Genomic DNA, 19,916 nt, shown 5'->3' on the forward strand with positions numbered 1-19,916 from the left:
CGCGCCTGGCTGAGCCCCGCACGAGCAGCTGCCCGGGTAGGCCCAGTCTGAGGCCTGAGGCCTGAGGCCTGCGGCCCAGCGCCTCCACCTCCGCCTCCTTCTCCTCCTCCTCCTCCTCCTCCTCCTCCTCCTCCTCTTCCTCCTCCTCCTCCTGCTGCTGCTGCTGCTCCTCCTCCTCCTCCTGCTGCTCCTCCTCCTCCTGCTGCTCCTCCTCCTCCTGCTGCTGCTCCTCCTGCTGCTGGGACATCTGACTCCAAGTCAGGAGACTCTTAATGTTAAAACGCTCACTTGCACGTTAGGAAGGCAAATGCAGTATTGGTATTCATTTCAAGTGGAATACAAGAGCAGGAATGTGCTGCTGAGGCTGTATAAGACTCTGGTCAAACTACATTTGAAATATTGTGAACAGTTTTGGGCTCCATATCTAAGGAATGATGTGCTGGTATTGGAAGGACTCCAGAACAGGTTTACAAGAATTATCTGGAAATGGAGGGCTTGTCATATAAGGAGCAGTTGAGGATGCTTGGTCTGCAGTTGGAGTTTAGAAGGATGAGAGAGGAATCCCATTGAAACCTACAGAATACTAAGAGATCGCCACAAGGAGGAGAGACTAGGTCCCAAAGGATGTCCCTCTAGAGATTAGGGAGATCACTGTCTTTAAGGCAGTGATAGGTAAGTTTTGATTAGTGAGGGGTTCAAAGGCTAAGAGGAGAAGGCAGGAGAGTGAGGTTGAGAAACATGTCAGCCATGACCAAATAGCAGAGCAGACTTGAGGGGCCAAATGACCTAATTGTTCTCCTGTGTTTTATGGAAAGTTGTTTTGAAAGAGTTTCAACTTCACTATGTTCAATAACTCCCTTTTCATCAAATAACCCAATCAAGTTAGTCAGTTGTAAATTGCCTTTTACAAAAAATTCATCCTGCCTTTCATTTTTCCATGTGCTAAATAATAGTGCCTGTGATTATTGTTTTTAAAAGATTCCTTATCACCAACGTAAGGCTGACTTTGTACTTCTCCATTTGGTGTGATATTCAGTCACATCCTTCAGTTCTCTATTCCAGCCTGGATGGAGGAGTGCAAATTGTGGTTAGAACTTCTGAATTTCCATCCTTCCTTTCCTCAGCAAGCTAGGACATTTTGTACTTCAAGCTTGACCGTGAGGATAATGAGAAAAATAATCTTACCTTTATCCTTCATGGTCTCATCCATTGTGATCCATTAGCTTCCTGTTGGCTACTTGATGTCTCTAAGATGTTTTTTTCACTGAGTCTGATTCTTTCTCAGTATTACTCTTTTCCTGTAGGGTTTTTCTTGCTTTCCCATTACCGTCTATCATTCCATTTATATCTGTACATTTCTTGCAGGCTACTTTACTAATGCAGCCAGTTTCTGTTGCTGCTTTTGCTAAAGCTCAGTTGATATAGTGAAATGTCAGCTGTCTCATAACACAAATGGGATTGTATATGTAATATGCATAAATAATAGAGAAATTGGCTTGTTTGGTCCAAACCTTACTTCAAGTACTTGATTGCAAAATCCAGACTGTGTTGTATCTGTCAGGATGACATGTTAAATGGAGACTCAAGCCACTTCTCTGCTGTACATAGAATATTTCATGCCATTGACTGGACAGAAGGCTGGGGTGTTCTCCCTGAAGAATAGCCAGTATTTGTCTATCAACCAATAACATTGAAAGATTATCTAGCCATTATCATGTAGCTGATTAAAGAACTTTGCTGTGAGCAGTATTTCCTACGCTTCTACATACTTAACTAGCTGTAATGAACTTATGGCATTCTGAGGTGATAGAAGGTGCTGAACAGATGCAGGACTTTTAAAAGCATGTGTGTGAGGAATCTCAAATGTGAATGAGTTTAGGACGACTCAATCCCATCCAAGTGGCTATTGGTGCTACATTTTAATTACAGGGCATCTAGCATACAGATCTATTTATATATTTGAGAACTTTTGGACTAAGCAGCTCAAACTAAATGGGTTTAATTTTTGAAATATTGATATCTTGCATAAATGTTGTAGTTGTAACTGAATTGTTTTCTATGTTTAGAGTCTGTATGAACCAGGCAAACGTCATTGGCTGAAAGTGAAGAAGGACTATCTCAATGAAGGTGCGATGGCTGATACTGCAGACCTTGTGGTGCTGGGAGCATTCTATGGGCAAGGGAATAAAGGTAATGGTGACACTTGCATCAAATATAAATATTTATACTGCATGTTATTTAATAGGCTTCTCCTCTGGATTATTGAACTGTACAATTAAGTTAACCACAGTTCCAAAAGCCACCTAAAACCATTTTGTGTTAAAAGCTTATGGGGTGGGGGTGATCCAAGATGGCGGCGGTCTGCATAGTTTGCTGTGCTGGGCTCTGTGCCATACCCCCTGGCAAGGTGGACCTTTACCCCCACCTCGTTAACCACCCTTGGAGAAAAGTCAATAATAAAATGTTACCAAACATCTGGAGCTGCTAGAATTGTGGTTTGACAGCTCTAAGATCAAGATGAAGGTGAATAAAGGAAACGGGGCGAAAGGAGTACAGCAGGCAGGGCACTCCCCTACTGTGTCAGGGGTGCTCGTAGACTTTGCTCAAACTCCCGGGGTGGCCCCTTTCGACTTAATGGGGCAGCAGCATTTACTCTTTGATTTCCCAAACTCCGAGAAAAGATTGAAGCAGCGATGGAGCCAATGTCTGCCTTGCTGAAAAAGTGTGAGCAGGAGATTCAAACACTGGACCAAAGAGTAGAAGCAGTAGAGCAGAAGACCGCAGTATTGGAGACCGTGGCGGAGGTCTGGGAAGGAAGGCCAGGTTTGGCCTTCCAGGTTTTTTAGTTGTAGTAGTTTTTAGACTTTATAGAGTTAGTCTTTTTTGGTCGCCACACGTCAAGATAAGCTTCCTCCTCTTGGGAAACCATGGGCTGCCCTAATGACCATGGCGAGTGATTCGTTCAGGTGGTGCACCTGGAATGTAAAAGTGAGCCATTCTCCTATTAAAAGAAAGAACGTGCTGTCAAGCCTTAAGAAGGAAAGGGTGGGCATTGCCCTGCTGCAGGAGATGCATTTAACTGATGAGGAACACCTGAAGCTGCAGCAGGGGGTTATGACAGGGTATTCTTCTCCTCCTTTAGCTCCAAGAGTAGAGGAGTGGCTATACTGGTAAGAAGGAACCTCCCATTCCAGAAATGGAGCAAATTAAGAATAATCATGGGTGGTTCATTATTCTTAAGGCTCTAATGCATGGAGAAGAGTATGGCGTCTTGAATGTTTACTGTTCCCCAGCGTACCTTCTTAAATTTCTAATTGATGCAGTTGCTAAAGGGCACGGCAGGTACACCTGCACAATCTAGACAGTTGGTGGGTTTGTGTGAGGAGTTGGGATTGGTGGATGTGTGGAGGCATCTCCACCCAAATGGAAGAGACTACTTTTTATTCCAACCCACACAAGTGCCACACACAAATTGACATGTTCCTCATGCAGTCAGTTTGTTTGGACAGAACATTAGCTTGCAAAATTGGGAATATAAGTACCTTGGACCATGCGCCAGTATTTAGATGTTATAATCAGGGTAGTGGAATATATGCATAGCACTGGTGCATGGACCCATTCCTGTTAAGGGAAAGCAAATTTGTTGAGTACATTACAAGAGAGTTCAGGGCCTTCTGGGATCTCAACTCTGGTACGGCCAGTAATTTGGCAATACTTTGGAAGGCCACTAAGGCACTTTTATGAGGCCTGATCATTTCGCAGAAGGAGGAGCAGCAATGGATGCTGGAGACACAGCTGAAGGTAGCTGAGGAAGCACATTTATAATAGGCCTTCATTGGTCAAGCTGCAGCGGGTCACAGCTCTCCGGGCTGCTCTCAACTCATTGCACACACAGGTGACAAAAAAAAGAAGTCTCCTTTGCTAAACAAAGATTGTTTGAATTTGGAGATAAGCCAGATAGGTATCTGGCTAAAAAGAAAAATGCTTCCCAATCCATTATGTCTGTTAGAGTGAAGGCTGGCAGTTACCTATGAATTGAAAAAGATCAATATTAGTTTTAGAGAATACTTTGCAGAGTTATACTGGTCAGAGGGCAGCGAAAACAGTGCAGTGCGAATGCAGTTCTTTTTTGAGAACCTGGACCTCCCTAGTATAAACGTGGAGCAGGTCTTCCTGTTAAATGCGCTATGATGATACAAGAGGTGCAGGAAGGAATAAAGCATCTCCAGGGTGGCAAAACACCAGGACCGGATGGATTCCCGAGTGAGTTTTATAAGGAATTCATAAATGTATTGGTGGAGTCACTTTTGGGGATGTTTAGCTATTCATATACACAGGCTTGTCTGCCACCTTCTCTTAGGGAGGCTAATATCTCCCTCATTTTAATGGAGGGGAAGACCCCAAAGAACGTGCTTCAGACAGACCCATTTCGTTGTTGAATGTCGGCTTTAAAATTCTGTCAAAGGTGTTGGCCCTGTGGTTGGAGAAGGTATTGCTCTATATGATAGAAGATGATCAGACAGGTTTTATCAAGGGCCGTAGCTCCCCCGACAATATCAGGAGGGTACTGAACATAGTACAGGTATGCCAGCAAAGATTGATTCCGGGTTTGGTGGTCTCGACGCGGAAAAGACATTTGACCGGATAGAATGGCCAGACCTGTTTGGGGTACTAGAGCGCTTTAGTCTTGGGGGGAGCCTTTGATAGGTGGGTGGCGATGTTGTCTAATGGTCCTAAGGCGGCAGTCATCACAAACGGTACTAAGTCAGATAGCTTTAATATTGGGAGGGGTAGTTGTCAGGGGTGTCCTCTTTCACCGCTATTATTTACCTTGGAAATTGAGCCGTTAGCTGATGCTATCAGGAGGGATCTTGAAATAGTGGCACCAAGGGTGGGAGTGGGGGAGCATAAGATCACCCTGTATGCTAATGATGTCCTTTTTGTTTCTTGGCCAATCCGGAGGACTCCATTCCGAGATTGATTCAAAATATTAATTTATTTGGTAGTTTTTCGGGATACAGGATCAACTTTACAAAATCGGAAGCCATGCCAGTGAGGGGTTTAGTGGAGGTGTCTGATCTGAAGGATGGAATGCAATTCCTGTTTAGATGGTCATCAAAAGTTTTTATATATTTGGGAATTTTTATTACCTCTGCTTTCCACCAGCTGTATAAAATTGGAGAGGATAAAACAGGATTTGCAGCGGTGGGAGGGATTACCGTTCTCATGGTTAGGCCGAATTGCCCTGATCAAAATGAATGTTCTTCCTCGCCTGTTGTACCCCATGAGAATGCTCCCGTTGTTGCTACCCAGATGAGTGTTATCGAGGCTCAGTGGTTGGCTAGGATCCTTTATTTGGTGTCGCAGGCACTTGAAAAAATATTAAATAAGCGCCCTGTTAGCTTATGAAGCCTTGCATTCAGCTTCATCTGTTATTCACGGGTAAGATGAAATCCATAATCGAGCAGTGTAAAAGCCCAATCATTTTAAATACGGTGGAAGTTTGGAGGATAATGAGGCAAGACAAGGGCAATTGGCTTAAGACCTCACCGTTTACCCCGTTGGCGGGAGCCCAAGGACTTAAACCTGGGACAATGGACTCCGGCTTTAAGCTATGGGAGAATAAGGGAATCTCTTGTTTGGGAGATTTATTCAAGGGAGAGGTCTTGATGTCATTTTAGCCAACTAAGTCAGAAATATGGATTGTCTAATAGGGATCTTTTCCGGTACTTTCAGATAAGGGATTATACAGAGGAAGACCATGCTCCTGGCTCAGCCTTACAAGTCAGACATGGAGGAAAGAGTGCTCTGGTGCACGGGCACTCTTTCAGTTAGTACTTTATATCATTTACAGAAAGGACGTGCCTTAGGAAATGTGGAGACTCTGTAGGACTTGGAAAGGGGAACTAGGACCGGATATTTCAATGGAAACATGGAAAGATATTTGAGAAAACATAAAGAAAATCACAATACGTAACAAAGTGCAGGTCATGCGATTGATGATTTTACACACGGCTCATATGGCACCAGAGAAGTTAGCTAAGTTCAAGAGAGGAGCGTCTGCAGGATGTCTCAAATGTAAAATTAAACTCTTATACACTGCTTTTGGTCACATTGCAAGATCTGGAGGTACTGGAGTAAGGGAGCTGAAGGAAATCCTGGGAATTGAAGTCAAAGTGGACCTGGTTTTTCTTCTGGGGTTGCCAAATTTGCCCTCTGGGAGAACACAGGAAGAGACTGTGTAACATTCTTACCTATTGTGCGAGGAAGAACATTTTAATGAATTTGATGTTGGAAAAGCCCCCAGATGTTATTGGGTGGCACAGGCTGGTGATGGAGCATCTCTCCCAAGACTACTTCACAAATATGGTGCACCAGAAAACGGAGCAGTTTTATAAGACATGGTGGTCCTTTAAATTATATTGATGTAGACTTATTGGCAATATCAATTAGGGTTGTGATATAGCTGTGGGAATCCGTTTGGGTGCCTATGGAGCCCTGGGAGGGGGAGGCTGGGGGGGACAAAAATACGGGTACAATGACTGGTACTCCCAGGGGTGGGAGCTTCGGTGGAGGTGTGGGAAGTGAAATAGAATAAAGTAATGCGATATAATTTAATTTAAGTTAATTTGAATTCAGCTTGATTTAATTTTTGATTAATTGAATTGTAGTTTAGTTTAAGTTAAGTAGATACATTTGTTCTGGTAGAATACTAGGTAGTTTATTATTAATAGTATTGTGATATGACTTTGTTGTACTACCTCTATCTTCCTGTATTTTGATTTTTTTAATATACAGTTGCTTTGTAAAAGATTTGAAAACGTTTTTAATAAAAATATTTATTTAAAGAGAAAGTTTACAGGGTGCCACAATTTTTGTTAAGTAAGTTAAGTGTGAAGGGTGTGGAGATAAATTTGCTTTATAAAGCAAGGCTTAATAAGGAAGGTACAATTAGCGAGTACAGTATTCAATTTGTAACTGTACACACATGCATCTTACCAGCAGAGTTACATGTGAGCATTGACTTTATTTGTTGCTCCTGTCCATAATTGGGAGCGCTAGAACAATTCTTAACATCGTCTTAGTTGCCCTGGTTTAAAAAAAAGTCATAATACTCAGTGGCGCTAGGAACAGACTTGACCTTAGAGAATTGCTGTATGCTATGTGGGTAACCGTGGATCAGTGGAGTTAATAGGTTTCTTGCACTGGTTCCAGGTGGGATGATGTCCATTTTCTTGATGGGTTGCTATGACCCTGATTCTTCACAGTGGTGCACAGTAACCAAATGTGGAGGCGGCCATGATGATGCGACATTGGCACGCTTACAGAATGAACTGGATATGGTGAAAATAAGCAAGGTAATGTGACAATTCTGACAATGTATATTCTTTTCCCCATATATTATGAAATATTAAACAATTCTATAGAATTCTAAAATTCAATTTTGATCTTTTTATAGCTGTTTAAATAAACTTTCCTTTGGTGCAGGATCCAAGCAAGGTGCCAGCTTGGTTAAATGTCAGTAAGAACTATACGCCTGACTTTATTGTCAGAGATCCAAAGGTAGGCTTATGAACTGTTCTTGAACTGGATATTGCCATAGAGTTGCCTCTCATAAATAATGTCTTAAGTGGCTCAGTGGTTAGCACTGCTGCCTCACAGCTCTAGGGACCCGGGTTCGATTCCAGCCTCGGGTCACTGTCTGTGTGGAGTTTGCACATTCTCCCCGCGTGTTCCGGTTTCTTCCCACAATCCAAAGATGTGCAGGTTTCTCCCTGGGTTTCTTCTGAGTGCTCCGGTTTCCTCCCACAATCCAAAGATGTTTAGGTTAGATGAATTGGCAGTGTTAAAGTGTCCATAGTGTTCAAGGATGTGTAGGTTAGGTGCATTGGTCAGGGGTAAATATAGGGTAGGGGAATGGGTCTGGGTGGGTTACTTTTCGGAGGGTCGGTATGGACTTGTGGGCTGAAGGGCCTGTTTCCACACTGCAGGGATTCTGTGAATTCTATGAAATATCCCTGTGTCTTTTAACCATCCAAGTTGAGGCCATTCCTGTTTTGGATTTGACTTAATCCTGAATAAAGAAGACCAATGCCTTCTGGGCACTTCAGGAGAATTCTGCACATCAGCCTGGTTCCTTTCTTGGCGGATGTTTCTCAAGACTTATTTTTCTGGTTTTCATCTTTTAATGAACGCGGCAATCACTGCTTTCTCTCTATGTTACAGAAAGCACCAGTGTGGGAAATCACTGGGGCTGAGTTTTCTAAATCTGAGGCGCACTCTGCAGATGGCATCTCAATTCGGTTTCCACGGTGCACGCGTATTCGTGATGACAAAGACTGGCAAACAGCTACCAATCTTCCTCAACTCAAGGTAAATAAGGTCATGGCATTGCTTTGCATCAGAAAAGAAGTGGGCACAAGCAGTCAAATGGACTATCTGGCAAGGTGTCCTAGGACTGTTCTTCTCAAATGTTTTTCTCTCTAGCCCCATTTCAAGGTTTGAAAATTGCTGTGAACCTTGAGTGAGAAGTATGAGTCGATTCGTAGACGGTAAGGGGGTCGGGTTTAAGATCAATGATAGCAGGGAGTTGGAGGATATTTATTAATTCACGAACGGGATGTGGGTGTCGCTGGCTGAGCCAGTGTTTATTGCCCATCCCTAGATGCCATTGAGTAGGTGGTGGTGAATTTAGGCAGAGAATTCCAGGAAAAAAGAGCAAAATATTTCCAAACATGGATGATGAGTGGCTTGGAGCAAAACTTGCAGGTGGTGTTCCCATGTATCTGCTGCCTTTGTCCTTCTAGATGGAAGATGCTGTGTAAGGATAAATGATGCATTTCAGGACACAAGAATCTTAGAATTCCTGCATGGAATTTAAAAAAAAATGGGCACCTATCAAGATATTTTTTAGTTAACTTGTTCAGAGTTTCCAGTTGCTTGCCAATTTAACACACCATTGTGTTCATTGGCCAATATGTCTGTCTCAGGCCTGCTGCAGTGCTCCTTTGAGAGCTGGAAGAGCACATCTCATTTTTGCCTGAGGAACATTCCAGCTTTCAGGACTTCATGATCTTCAGTCTTGAGAAATCAGTCGTCTTACTGTCTGCTATTGGCATGTAGTGGTTGGCTTCATAATAGGTCATCAAGTCCTAGCTTGTGATTGGAAACCCAAACTTCTGACTCAGAGGTAGGGACAAAAACACTGCTGAACTAGATCACTGGATATATTATTGAAGTTTACAAAAATTCATTGTTGTCTCTGATTTATTTAACAGTGAGTCATGTTGGAATTTTATTTGACATAACGTGCATGAATAATGTTACTTAATAGAGCAATTTGTATTCTCTCTCAAAATATACAGAGAAAGTACATTTTAATGAAATCATAGATTAATTATGGACAGTAAGTTAAATTTGCATGATTGAGATGTTTTAAATGGTAATTATTAAATGTTTGTTCCATGTGCATGTTGTATACACTGAATAACATTGAGTTTAAATTATGAAATTGTGATGAGAAGATCTGGGGTGGGTGGCGGGTGTGGACATGCTGGTGTTGGCAGAACTCTGCAGCAGACATAGCTGCTTTGGAGCTCACGACCCTAAATGTCAGCTGGTGACCCCACTTGGGGTCATAACTCAACCCTGGGAAGCTCTGTCCAAGGATTTTGCAGATTCATTACAACATTGTAAAATTGGGAGTTTGACTTGACTCTAGTATTGGAATGTTTTGCTGACCAGCTTTTCCATGTCCATTGTTGAGCTACTGTTGTGGAGGCTTGGAGAAGACAGGCAGAGGGAGGGCTAGGGAGAGAATGATTTGAAAGAGCTGTGCTTGGTGCATTGAGATTTGTCTACGCAGGGAGTCCAGTGATGAAAATATTCTTGAGCATTAATCGTATCAGTTGGGTTCAGTGAGGTGTTCCATCTAATTCCTGCCATTATAGTCTAATTACAAACAAGGTTTAAAATTTTGATTGTCCATTTTCATATCACTTTATTTAAAACATTAAATCAGGAATTGCCAAAATTAGGCCCCAAGAGGGATAGTGAGCTGGAATTTTGGGCTTGTAAACTCTGAGGCAGGAACACTACCCCTCTCTTGCAGGAATTCTACCCTGCTCTCTGCTCTTAGGAGCCTGTTCAGCTATTCTGAGTTCTCCAAGAGTGGTTGTGACATTAGCAAATCTTGAAATGGGGTCACAGTGAGAATATGTTTGGAAACTCTGTATTACCCATAATTACTTTTCGAATTCCCTCTTTTACTAAGCTTTTCAATAAACTTGCTTTTTTAGGAATTGTACAGGGTTTCAAAAGAGAAGACTGATATTGTTGTGACTTCTGGGAAAGATGATGATGAGTGGTCCTCTGGTGGTTCATCAAAACTGACGTCACAGGGTTCAAAAGCTCCTTTCAAATTATCTGGGAAGAAAATTAAGAGCCAAGAAGGTGAGTGAGTGTCTCCTTGTTCATTACTGTATTTCGAGAAACAACCTGATATAGTGGCTTAGACCTTGGGACAAGGGAATCCAGTCTGGACTAATGGGCAGCCTGTTACTTTTCCCCCTTATAAAATAAAGGAGAGAGACTCTTTTATGTGGTACCTGTCATGACTTCAAGACATTTCAAAACACTTTAGAGCCAATAACTACTCTCCTAAGAGTAATAATGGTTATACTTTAGGAAATGTGGACGCCTGTCTGGATTCATAATAACCATGTAACAGTAATGAGGTGAATCATTAGCCAAAGTGTTTCAGTAATATTGCTTGAGGTATTTGTGCTGTTCAGGACACTGGAAAACTTGTTGATCCTCTTCAGAGAGTGAAATGTGATGTTTTAGATATACCTGAAAGGCAGACCCTTTTTACCCAAAAAGCACTGCTTCAAGACATGACTGCATTCTCTCAGTACAGCACGGGTTTTAAACACTAGAAGATAACTGTATTTTAGAGTCCAAGTCCACACTTTGTAAGAGTTTTATTTCAGTTCATCACACTCCATAAAGCTCACACCAAACTGGTTACTGTTTCCCTATATTTTGCAACCAGTTCAGACCAGATTAATCTTTAATTGACATAGCCATTACTTCTTTCCTCATTCCATTAGACCTCTGGGATTCCTTCAGACCTTTATGAACTGGGAACAACTAAATGCACAATTGTAGTGTGGAAAGTGACAGAAGTGAGCATCTCTGCTTTACATGTCTGATCTATACAAATTACTGGAAAATCTTACTAGCCACACAAAGACCATTCCGCGCAATTAAAACTTTTTTTCAGTTTTTTTAATGTATTATTGCAAAAATTTCCATTTCAAATTCTTTCTTTTGTAGCTAACCATACTTCCAAAAAATCGCCACCTGTACCTTCAGATTCCTCAGCAGCAAGGGGGGTGAAGCGGAAATTAACAGCAGTTGAACCAAATGGAAAGAAGGTGAAGGTCCTTTCTCAATAAATCTTTACCCCTGTATGTTATTTCTGATTATATTTTACAGATAATGCCCTGTAAGAACTAGAGGAAAAGGATTGGTACCTGTGCTTTCCACATAGGTGTCAGTTGTCACTGTACTGCCTTGTAGAAGAGTTGATATGATTTGATTTATTGTAGTCACGTACCTAAGTACAGTGAAATGCTTTGTTTTGCAAGCAGTACAGGCAGATCATAGCAAACAAGAACCTGTTGGTGAGTGGCTCAAGCTTCTGTATTTTCTGCCTGATGGAGAAGGTTGAGGACAACATTATGGGAAATCACGTGCTTCTCTAGGGAGCCTCAGTAATCAATACTATTTTGTTGAAGTATGAGCACTGATCCAGACCACGTGTAAAATTTTCTCTGATGACACTAGGATTATCCACTGAGTACTTAAGCTCTAGATGCCAGTGATATACTAGCTTCCTCCTCAATCTGTACAGAGTTAGTTATTTGCAGTGCACCTCTAGGAGCACTATGAGCTCAGTCCCCTTTTCTAAGAAGGGCCCAGAAATTAGTTGGGATTCCCAATCCTAACAGAACTATATCTAAGATTTGGGTGATGAGAGAATCTAGCTTTGCTAATCACATTCCATTGCCAAATATATGCCAAAACTTTGGCATGGACTGAAAGGGCTTTTTTCTGTGGTTGTAGACCTCTATGACTTTCACTTAGGCCAGTGTAGGAAAATTGTTGGTGTTTGTGAGGTGTATTAGCAAGACATCAAAATGAAGGAGAGGAGGAGTAGGTGTAGGAAAGAAACTTGGGCGCAAAGGTAAACCCATGCTGTCTTTTGAGTGGATTTTGAGCTTGTTGGGGTCCTTTAATTGGCAGATTTGTTTTAGATTGAGAAACAAAGACCCGAATGCTTAAATTGCATTAAGACTAAGAAAAATTGAAAGCAGCGTTTGAAATTATACCGAGCTTCCCTTTTAAACAGCATGGATTGTCAGAATAAAAGGGCAGGAAGGAATTTGTTGAGTTTTCAGATCCTGAGAAGGAATGAGAGAAAATCTGAGATAATGTGATGCGTCTTAATTTCATTCCATTTTGCAGTGACCTGTTCATTGACCACAAAGATATCAATACTGTGCTTAATATAGTAAGATAATTAAAAGTGAGGTCTTCAGTACCTCTGTCCACCCCTGTTCTAGGTTGCTGATCTCTTCTGACAACCTCTGCACCAAGAAACAAGGTTTATTAAGTTGGCATATATGAGCACTCAACTACTCATAAAGAAATCTGGTTAAAATACACCTTGCAACCTCCAGAGTTTAACTGAAAATATCTTTTTATTTACATAACTTGGCCTGTGTTTTATTTTCCTCAACAGATCGCATCATCCTTAACTGAAAAGAGTAATGGCTCCTTGCTTTCCAGCCCATCCACGTCATCTTCTTCCAACCAGGTACTCAATTATTATTTTTTGGAAGGAAGACGTTCTGCTCACATTTTGCAATATAATAACGCTGCTGTTTATTTTGTGATATTCACACTGGTTCTAACATTGCCTTGGATCCACTTCCCTTGGTGGTCGCAAGGCTTTTTAGCATTTTGAAAGGAATTGATGGAGTTAGTGGGGAGAAACTGTTTTTGCTATTGGTGGAATCTTAAGACACTGCAACATGACTTTAGAATCAAAGTCCAGCTATTCAGGAGAGAATTTAGTTTTCACTTCATTCAGGAACCTATAGAAGTGCTGAATTTTCATCCTCAGGAAACATTAGCTGTGTCCTTGATTAATAACAGTTGGCAGGATTTTGCAAGCAACCTAAAGGAGGATATAGTACCAAGGCAGGCGGATCAATGTCCTGTTTTGGCTTCCTTTAATTGAAAAGAAGACCGTCTTGAATTCTTGTGCTCCATTGAATGTACATTTTTGTTATTCATTCACAAGATATGGGTATCAGTGGCCCGACCAGCATTCGTAACTGTCCCTACTTGGGCAGTTTAGAATCAACCACATTGCTGCAAATTGCATGTACAGAGAAACCTTGATTTTCCGGCTTTCGAATTATTGGACAAGGTGCAAGGTCCCGATGCTTGGCTTTGATTAACTAAACGAAATACTCCATGCCCGTGTCCTTTGGATAATCGAGGTTCCTCTAGGCCTCCCTTAAAGGGCATTAGTGAACCAAATGGTTTTCTTCCCCTGACAATTTATTGGCAGATTTGTTTCAGTGGTCGCCATTAGACTCTTAATTCCAGATTTTTAATTGAATCCAAATTTCTGGTATGGTAGGATTCAAACGTGTCCTGGGTGACTGGATTAATAGTGTTGCAGTAGTAACTTGTCCTTGGCCACATGCAGGCATCATTCTCAAGATATCTCTGGATCCAATTGTCTGATGAGACAACCATCATTCTTTTTCTTTTGTTTATGTAACTTATTTCCCTTCTTCTTGTCAGGAACCAGAAAGAGACAAACAACTGAATTTCTTTTGTTTCTCCCTATTTTCTGTTTGTAAGCAGAGTGGATTAACCTTTTTTGAATGACTGGGGTATATTTCCCAAATCACTTTTATTATGAAGTCAGGAGTCCCATTTGCTAATATGTGACCCATATCACTCTAAACCCTCCTATTCATATACCCATCCAGGTACCTTTTTAAATGTTGTTACTGTACTAGTCTCCACCGCCTCTGACAGCTCATTCCATGCATCATCCTCTGTGTGAAAAAGTTGCCCCTTAGGTCTTTTTTAAGAATTCTCCCCCCCCCCCAGCTTAAACTTATGCTGTCGAGGTTTGGACTCTCCTTCCCTGGGAAAAAGACCTTGGCTATCCACTCTATGCATACCGTCATGATTTTAGAAACATGAGTGGGAATGTTTCCGTGCTGTACATCTCTATGACTCTTGAGTGGCCTTGCATCACGCGCATGCACATCCCTTCCACACATCCATGCACGCACACTCCCATACACCTCCACACACTATATGCAATCCCCTCCCCCCCCGCGCACACAGAATTTTCTATTTATGAACATTAGTTGGTACAGATCTTCAACCAAAATCAGAGTTCAGATGACTGAAGTCAGGCATTGTAGAATTCCTTTGAAGTTGTGGATAAGGCAGCAAGATGGCAATGCCAATAGACAAAGCTTTGCTTTTGGTTTGCTTTTCGAGGAATTCAGTACCCTTCAAAAGCAAGTTTGAAGTCCCTGACCTTGAGACAGGTGTATCTGTTGATCTGGAGTCTGTTGCATTCTTGGCAGTAGGTCTCAGATTAATTTAATAACCCAAATGTCTGATTAAAGCTATCTGGAATTCTTCAGGAGCTTCAGTCACATGTTGCTGACCGTAAACAGATAATGGTGGCCATTAAAGAACTATTCACGTTAGTGAAAGACTTTGCATCCCTGGAACAGATCCATTGAACACTCTAAAGGGGTAGATAGTTGCATACAATGAGTCTGAAACAACAACAGAAATTGCTGGAGAAGGTCAGCAGATCTGGCAGCATCTGTAGAAACAAAACAGTTCATGTTTCGAGTCCAGTGACCCTCCTTCAGAATTAATAACACCTAAGGAAAAAGTGATATTTATCTTCATGATAGGGGAAGGGATGAAAGTGAGGGAGCAGATGGCGGAGATGGAGTCCACATAGGAGGAGAGGAGAAGGGTTAAGTAGGCAAAGTGGTTGTTGTAGTTAGCCGGCCCTGAAGAAGGGTTATACCCAAAACGTTAATTTTTCCACTTCTTGATGCTGCCTGGCTTGCTGTGTTCTTCCAGCCACCTGCTTGTCTACTTTGGATTCCAGCATCTGCAGTTTTTATTTGTTTCTAAGGAAGAAAATAAGCAAGATTGGGGATGATGAATGAGTGAGAATAGGTTGGCTGTGCTGACAGTAGCCCATGTGATGACAGGACCTAGGGTGTGGGAGTGGGGATAAGACATGGAAGGAGGTGATCAGGCTGTAAAATTATTGAACTCGATATTGAGTCCTGAAGGCTGCAGGATCCCCAAGTGGAAAATGGGATGCTGTTCTTCCAGCTTGTGCTGAGCTCAATGGAGCACTGCAGCAGGCCTGTGACAGAGAGGTTAGCCAGGGAACACCGGGGTCATTTTTACAGGCAGAATGTAGGTGTTCAGCAAAGTGGATACCGGTCTGCATTTTGTCTCCAGATTTGAACGAAAGTTAGTGCTTGATACTTGATCACGTTTAGAATGGTGCTGACACCAACTGGCACCCTCAGGAACTGCACATGTCACAGAGTGAACTTCCACTGTCAGATTTCAGAGTCACTCTCAGCTCCAACAGATATATCGGGCTGTCGTCTGTTCATTGGCAGCCTATCCATTTGGTCAGATGGATGAACCAGGAGAAATGTTTAAATACTCACTCAGATTCTTCCATTTACACTGTTCCTCAATGTCACAGACACTAGAAATGGGAGTGTGAGAGGGAGGAAGTGGGGGAGGGAGCGTGCTCTTGTGGTGTAGTGATAGCGTCTCTCACCCTCTAAAACACATGGCCTCACTTCAAGTCCCACCTGCTCTCAATGTATGTCACTGTAAAATCTTTCTTACTGTCCTGTTTTAACACCATCACCTTGATAATTTGTTTTGATCTCTCCACCTTAGTCTATACAGTTTTGGATTAATTGTTACTTTGGTTTAGACTCTTGACATGCAACACTTATACCCATTGTGTTATTCCAGCCATCTGATTTGTCTCCAGTTCCACCATTTTTAATATTTTGTAATTATCTCTCTGCCTCAATTATAAGTACGTGTATGGAATGAGCTGTCAGACGAAGTGGTGGAGGCTGGTACAATTGCAACATTTAAGAGGCATTTGGATAGGTACATGAATAGGAAGGGTTTGGAGGGATATGGACTGGGTGCTGGCAGGTGGGAGTAGATTGGGTTGGGATATCTGGTCGGCATGGGCAAGTTGGACCGAAGGGCCTGTTTCCGTGCTGTCCATCTCTATGACTCTATAACTCTAAATCATCCCATTCACTTAGTGTTCAGCTGTGAACACTTTACTCACACCATCTGACATTTTTGATCACCCGCAGAGACCTATTATTCAACCTGTCGACAATTCACTCACACCATTTGTATGATGTTTTGATCTCTCTGCCCATTGCTCTCTCTGCCATTGATCTCTCTGCCCATTGATCTCTCTGCCCATTGATCTCTCTGCCCATTGATCCCTTACTTTGGATTCCAGCATCTGCAGTTTTTATTTGTTTCTAAGGAAGAAAATAAGCAAGATTGGGGATGATGAATGAGTGAGAATAGGTTGGCTGTGCTGACAGTAGCCCATGTGATGACAGGACCTAGGGTGTGGGAGTGGGGATAAGACTTGGAAGGAGGTGATCAGGCTGTAAAATTATTGAACTTGATATTGAGTCCTGAAGGCTGCAGGGTCCCCAAGTGGAAAATGAGATGCTGTTCTTCCAGCTTGTGCTCAGCCCACTGGAGTTCTGCAGCAGGCCTGTGACACATGTTGGCCAGGAAACATCGGCAGCTTTCCTGATGAAGAGCTTATGCTCGAAACGGCAACTCTCCTGCTCCTCGGATTCTGCCTGACTGGCTGTGCTTTTCCAGCACCACACTTTTTGACTCTGATCTCCAGCACCTGCAGTCCTCACTTTCTTCCAGGGAACGTTGCCAGGCAGCTGGAAGCTTGGGGTCACTTACAGACAGAATGTAATATTCCAAATGCAGTCACCCAGTCTGCATTTTGTCTCTCCAGTCAGAGGAGCATTGTGAGCAGCTAATATAGTAGTTTGGATTGTGTGATGTGTAGGTAAATAGCTGCACCTGGAAGGTGTATTTGGGGTCTTGGCTTATGAGGAGGGAGAAAGTAAACGGGCAAGTGTTGCACCTTCTGTAAGGGGAAGTAAGAGGTGTTGGGAGCGGAGGAAGAGTGGACCAGAGTGTCCAGAGGGAATGGTCCCTATGGAATGCTGACAGGGGAGGGAAATATGTGTCTGGTGATGGTGGAAATGGCCACCTTTGAAACCTTTCGATGCGGAGCTTGGTGGGGTGTAAAGTGAAGACCCTATCATTGTTATTGTACATCACATCAGCGATGTGCATCACTCCTCAACTGTAGTCCTCAGCTGTTCTAGTCACATCCTGGGATCCCAACTCAGTGCCATGCACTGCCACATGCAAGCTCTCAACCTCTCTCTCCATCAGAATCACCTCACGCTATCTCAAATCTGTCCTGAAGAAGGGTCACTGCACTCAACATGTTAACACTGTTTTCTCTCCACAGATGTTACCAGGCCTGCTGAAGTTCTTTAGCAATTGCTGATTTTATTTCAGATTTACAGCACGCTTTGTTATTTATATCAATGATTTGAATGTGAGTGCAAGAGGTATGCTTAGAAAGTTTGCAGATGACACCAAGATTGATGGTGTAGTGGACAGTGAAGAAGATTACCTCCGAGTACAATGGGACCTTGATTAGAGGGCAACTGGGCCAACAGCTGACAAATGGAGATTAATTTAGATAAATGTCAGGTGCTGCATTTTGGTAGGGGAAATCCGGGCAGGACTTATACACTTAATGGTAACATCCCAGGGAGTGTTGCTAAACAAAGAGACCTTGGGGTGTAGGTTCGTACTTCCTTGAAAGCGGTGTTGCGGGTAAATGGGGGCATTTGGTACACTTGCCTTTATTTGTCAGTACGTTGAGTATAGAGTTGGGATTTCATGTTGTGGCTGTACAGGACATTGGTTCGGTCAGTTTTGGAATGCTGTATTCCAATCTGGTCTCCCTGCCTTGGGAAAGATGATGTGAAACTTGAAAGGGTTCAGAAAAGACTTACAAGGATGTTGCCAGGATTGGAGGGTTTGAGCTACAGGGAGAGGCTGAATAGGCTTGGAATGTTTTCCCTGGAGCATTGGAGCCCAAGGAGTGACCACAGAGGTTTATAAAATCATGAAGGACGTGGATAGAGTAAATACCCAAGGTCTTATCCCCAGGGTAGTTGAGTCCAAAACTAGAGGATATAGGTTTAAGGTTCGAGGGGAAAGATTTAAAAGGGATCTAAGAGGCACTTTTTTCACACAGAGGGTGGTGTGTATATGGAATGAGCTGCCAGAGGAGGTGGTGGAGGCTGGTGCAATTACAACATTTAAATGGCATCTGAATGGGTATATGAATAGGAAGGGTTTTTCAGGATATGGGCCTGATGCTGGCAAACAGAAGTAGATTCAATGTAGAATATCTGTTTGGCAGGGTTGAGTTGGACTGAAAGGTCTGTTTTCGTACTGTGCATCTCAGTGACTCTATATGCAATTTTTTGGTTTCTGTTGTTCCACAATGACTCTTGTAACTGAGCCTGGCCCAGAGACCATTGTTCAGAGTTCTCTTTGCTTCATTGTTTTACAGTATGTCCAAACAATAACAGGTGTGAGCTGTCTAGGCTCATCCCTTGACAATCCACTATTTGAAGCTTATGGAGTTTTGGCCATCTTATAAGTCATGTCATCTCTAGTAGCCATTTAAAAAGTCCAGCACAATAAATTCCTTTAATAAAAATAATGTTTAGCAATTTTGTAATGAGCTTCTTTGTTCGTATGGTCAGGATGCCCCTAAAGACATCAACTATTGCTGGGAGAGAGTTTTGTGTTTCCAGCAATGCTCCGGTACCTTCTTGCGAATGTCTACAGTGATCGTCAGCAGGCTATTCAATACAAATCTCTCATTCCCTATCCAGCAGTGGAGACCGGATACTGATTAAATGTAGGAATTTTTCCTCAGGAGCGTTAAGGCTTAAACTAGCTCTGACTTGATAGAAGCTAGAAATTGTACCTGGGATCTATTTGGATGAATTGAACAGACATTATAGACCGGTGAGCCTGACCTCGGTGGTGGGCACGTTGTTGGAGAGAATCCTGAGGGACAGGGTGTACATGTATTTGGAAAGGCAAGGACTGATTAGGGATAGTCAACATGGCTTTGTGCGTGGGAAATAATGTCTCACAAACTTGATTGAGTTTTTTGAAGAAGTAACAAAAGATTGATGACGGCAGAGCAGATGTGATCCATATGGACTTCAGTAAGGCTTTCGACAAGGTTCCCCATGGGAGACTGATTAGCAAGCTTAGATCTCATGGAATACAGGGAGAAATAGCCATTTGGATACAGAACTGGCTCAAAGGTAGAAGGTGGGTGGTGGAGGGTTGTTTTTCAGACTGGAGGCCTGTGACCAGTGGAGTGCCACAAGGATCGGCGCTGGGTCCTCTACTTTTTGTCATTTACATAAATGATTTGGATGCGAGCATAAGAGGTACAGTTAGTAAGTTTGCAGATGACACCAAAATTGCAGGTGTAGTGGACAGCGAAGAGGGTTACCTCAGATTACAACAGGATCTTGTCCAGATGGGCCAATTGGCTGAGAAGTGGCAGATGGAGTTTAATTCAGATAAATGCGAGGTGCTGCATTTTGGGAAAGCAAATCTTAGCAGGACTT

The 19,916-nt window shown here is 42.5% G+C and overlaps 1 protein-coding gene across 3 annotated transcripts in view; it reads left to right on the top strand.

Annotated features, from left to right (window-relative positions):
- The window catches only part of lig3 (ligase III, DNA, ATP-dependent), a 71,461-nt gene that overhangs the window by 42,743 nt on the left and 8,802 nt on the right, over positions 1–19,916 (top strand). For all 3 annotated transcript variants that reach the window (XM_043718725.1, XM_043718726.1, XM_043718727.1), the window contains 7 exons: positions 2,067–2,190; positions 7,216–7,358; positions 7,489–7,563; positions 8,227–8,373; positions 10,299–10,452; positions 11,338–11,438; positions 12,809–12,883. In XM_043718725.1, coding sequence (XP_043574660.1) covers positions 2,067–2,190; positions 7,216–7,358; positions 7,489–7,563; positions 8,227–8,373; positions 10,299–10,452; positions 11,338–11,438; positions 12,809–12,883 — 819 coding nt within the window. The remainder of the gene's footprint in view (positions 1–2,066; positions 2,191–7,215; positions 7,359–7,488; positions 7,564–8,226; positions 8,374–10,298; positions 10,453–11,337; positions 11,439–12,808; positions 12,884–19,916) is intronic.

This window comes from Chiloscyllium plagiosum, chromosome 28, assembly GCF_004010195.1.
Source record: "Chiloscyllium plagiosum isolate BGI_BamShark_2017 chromosome 28, ASM401019v2, whole genome shotgun sequence".
NCBI lineage: Eukaryota > Metazoa > Chordata > Chondrichthyes > Orectolobiformes > Hemiscylliidae > Chiloscyllium > Chiloscyllium plagiosum.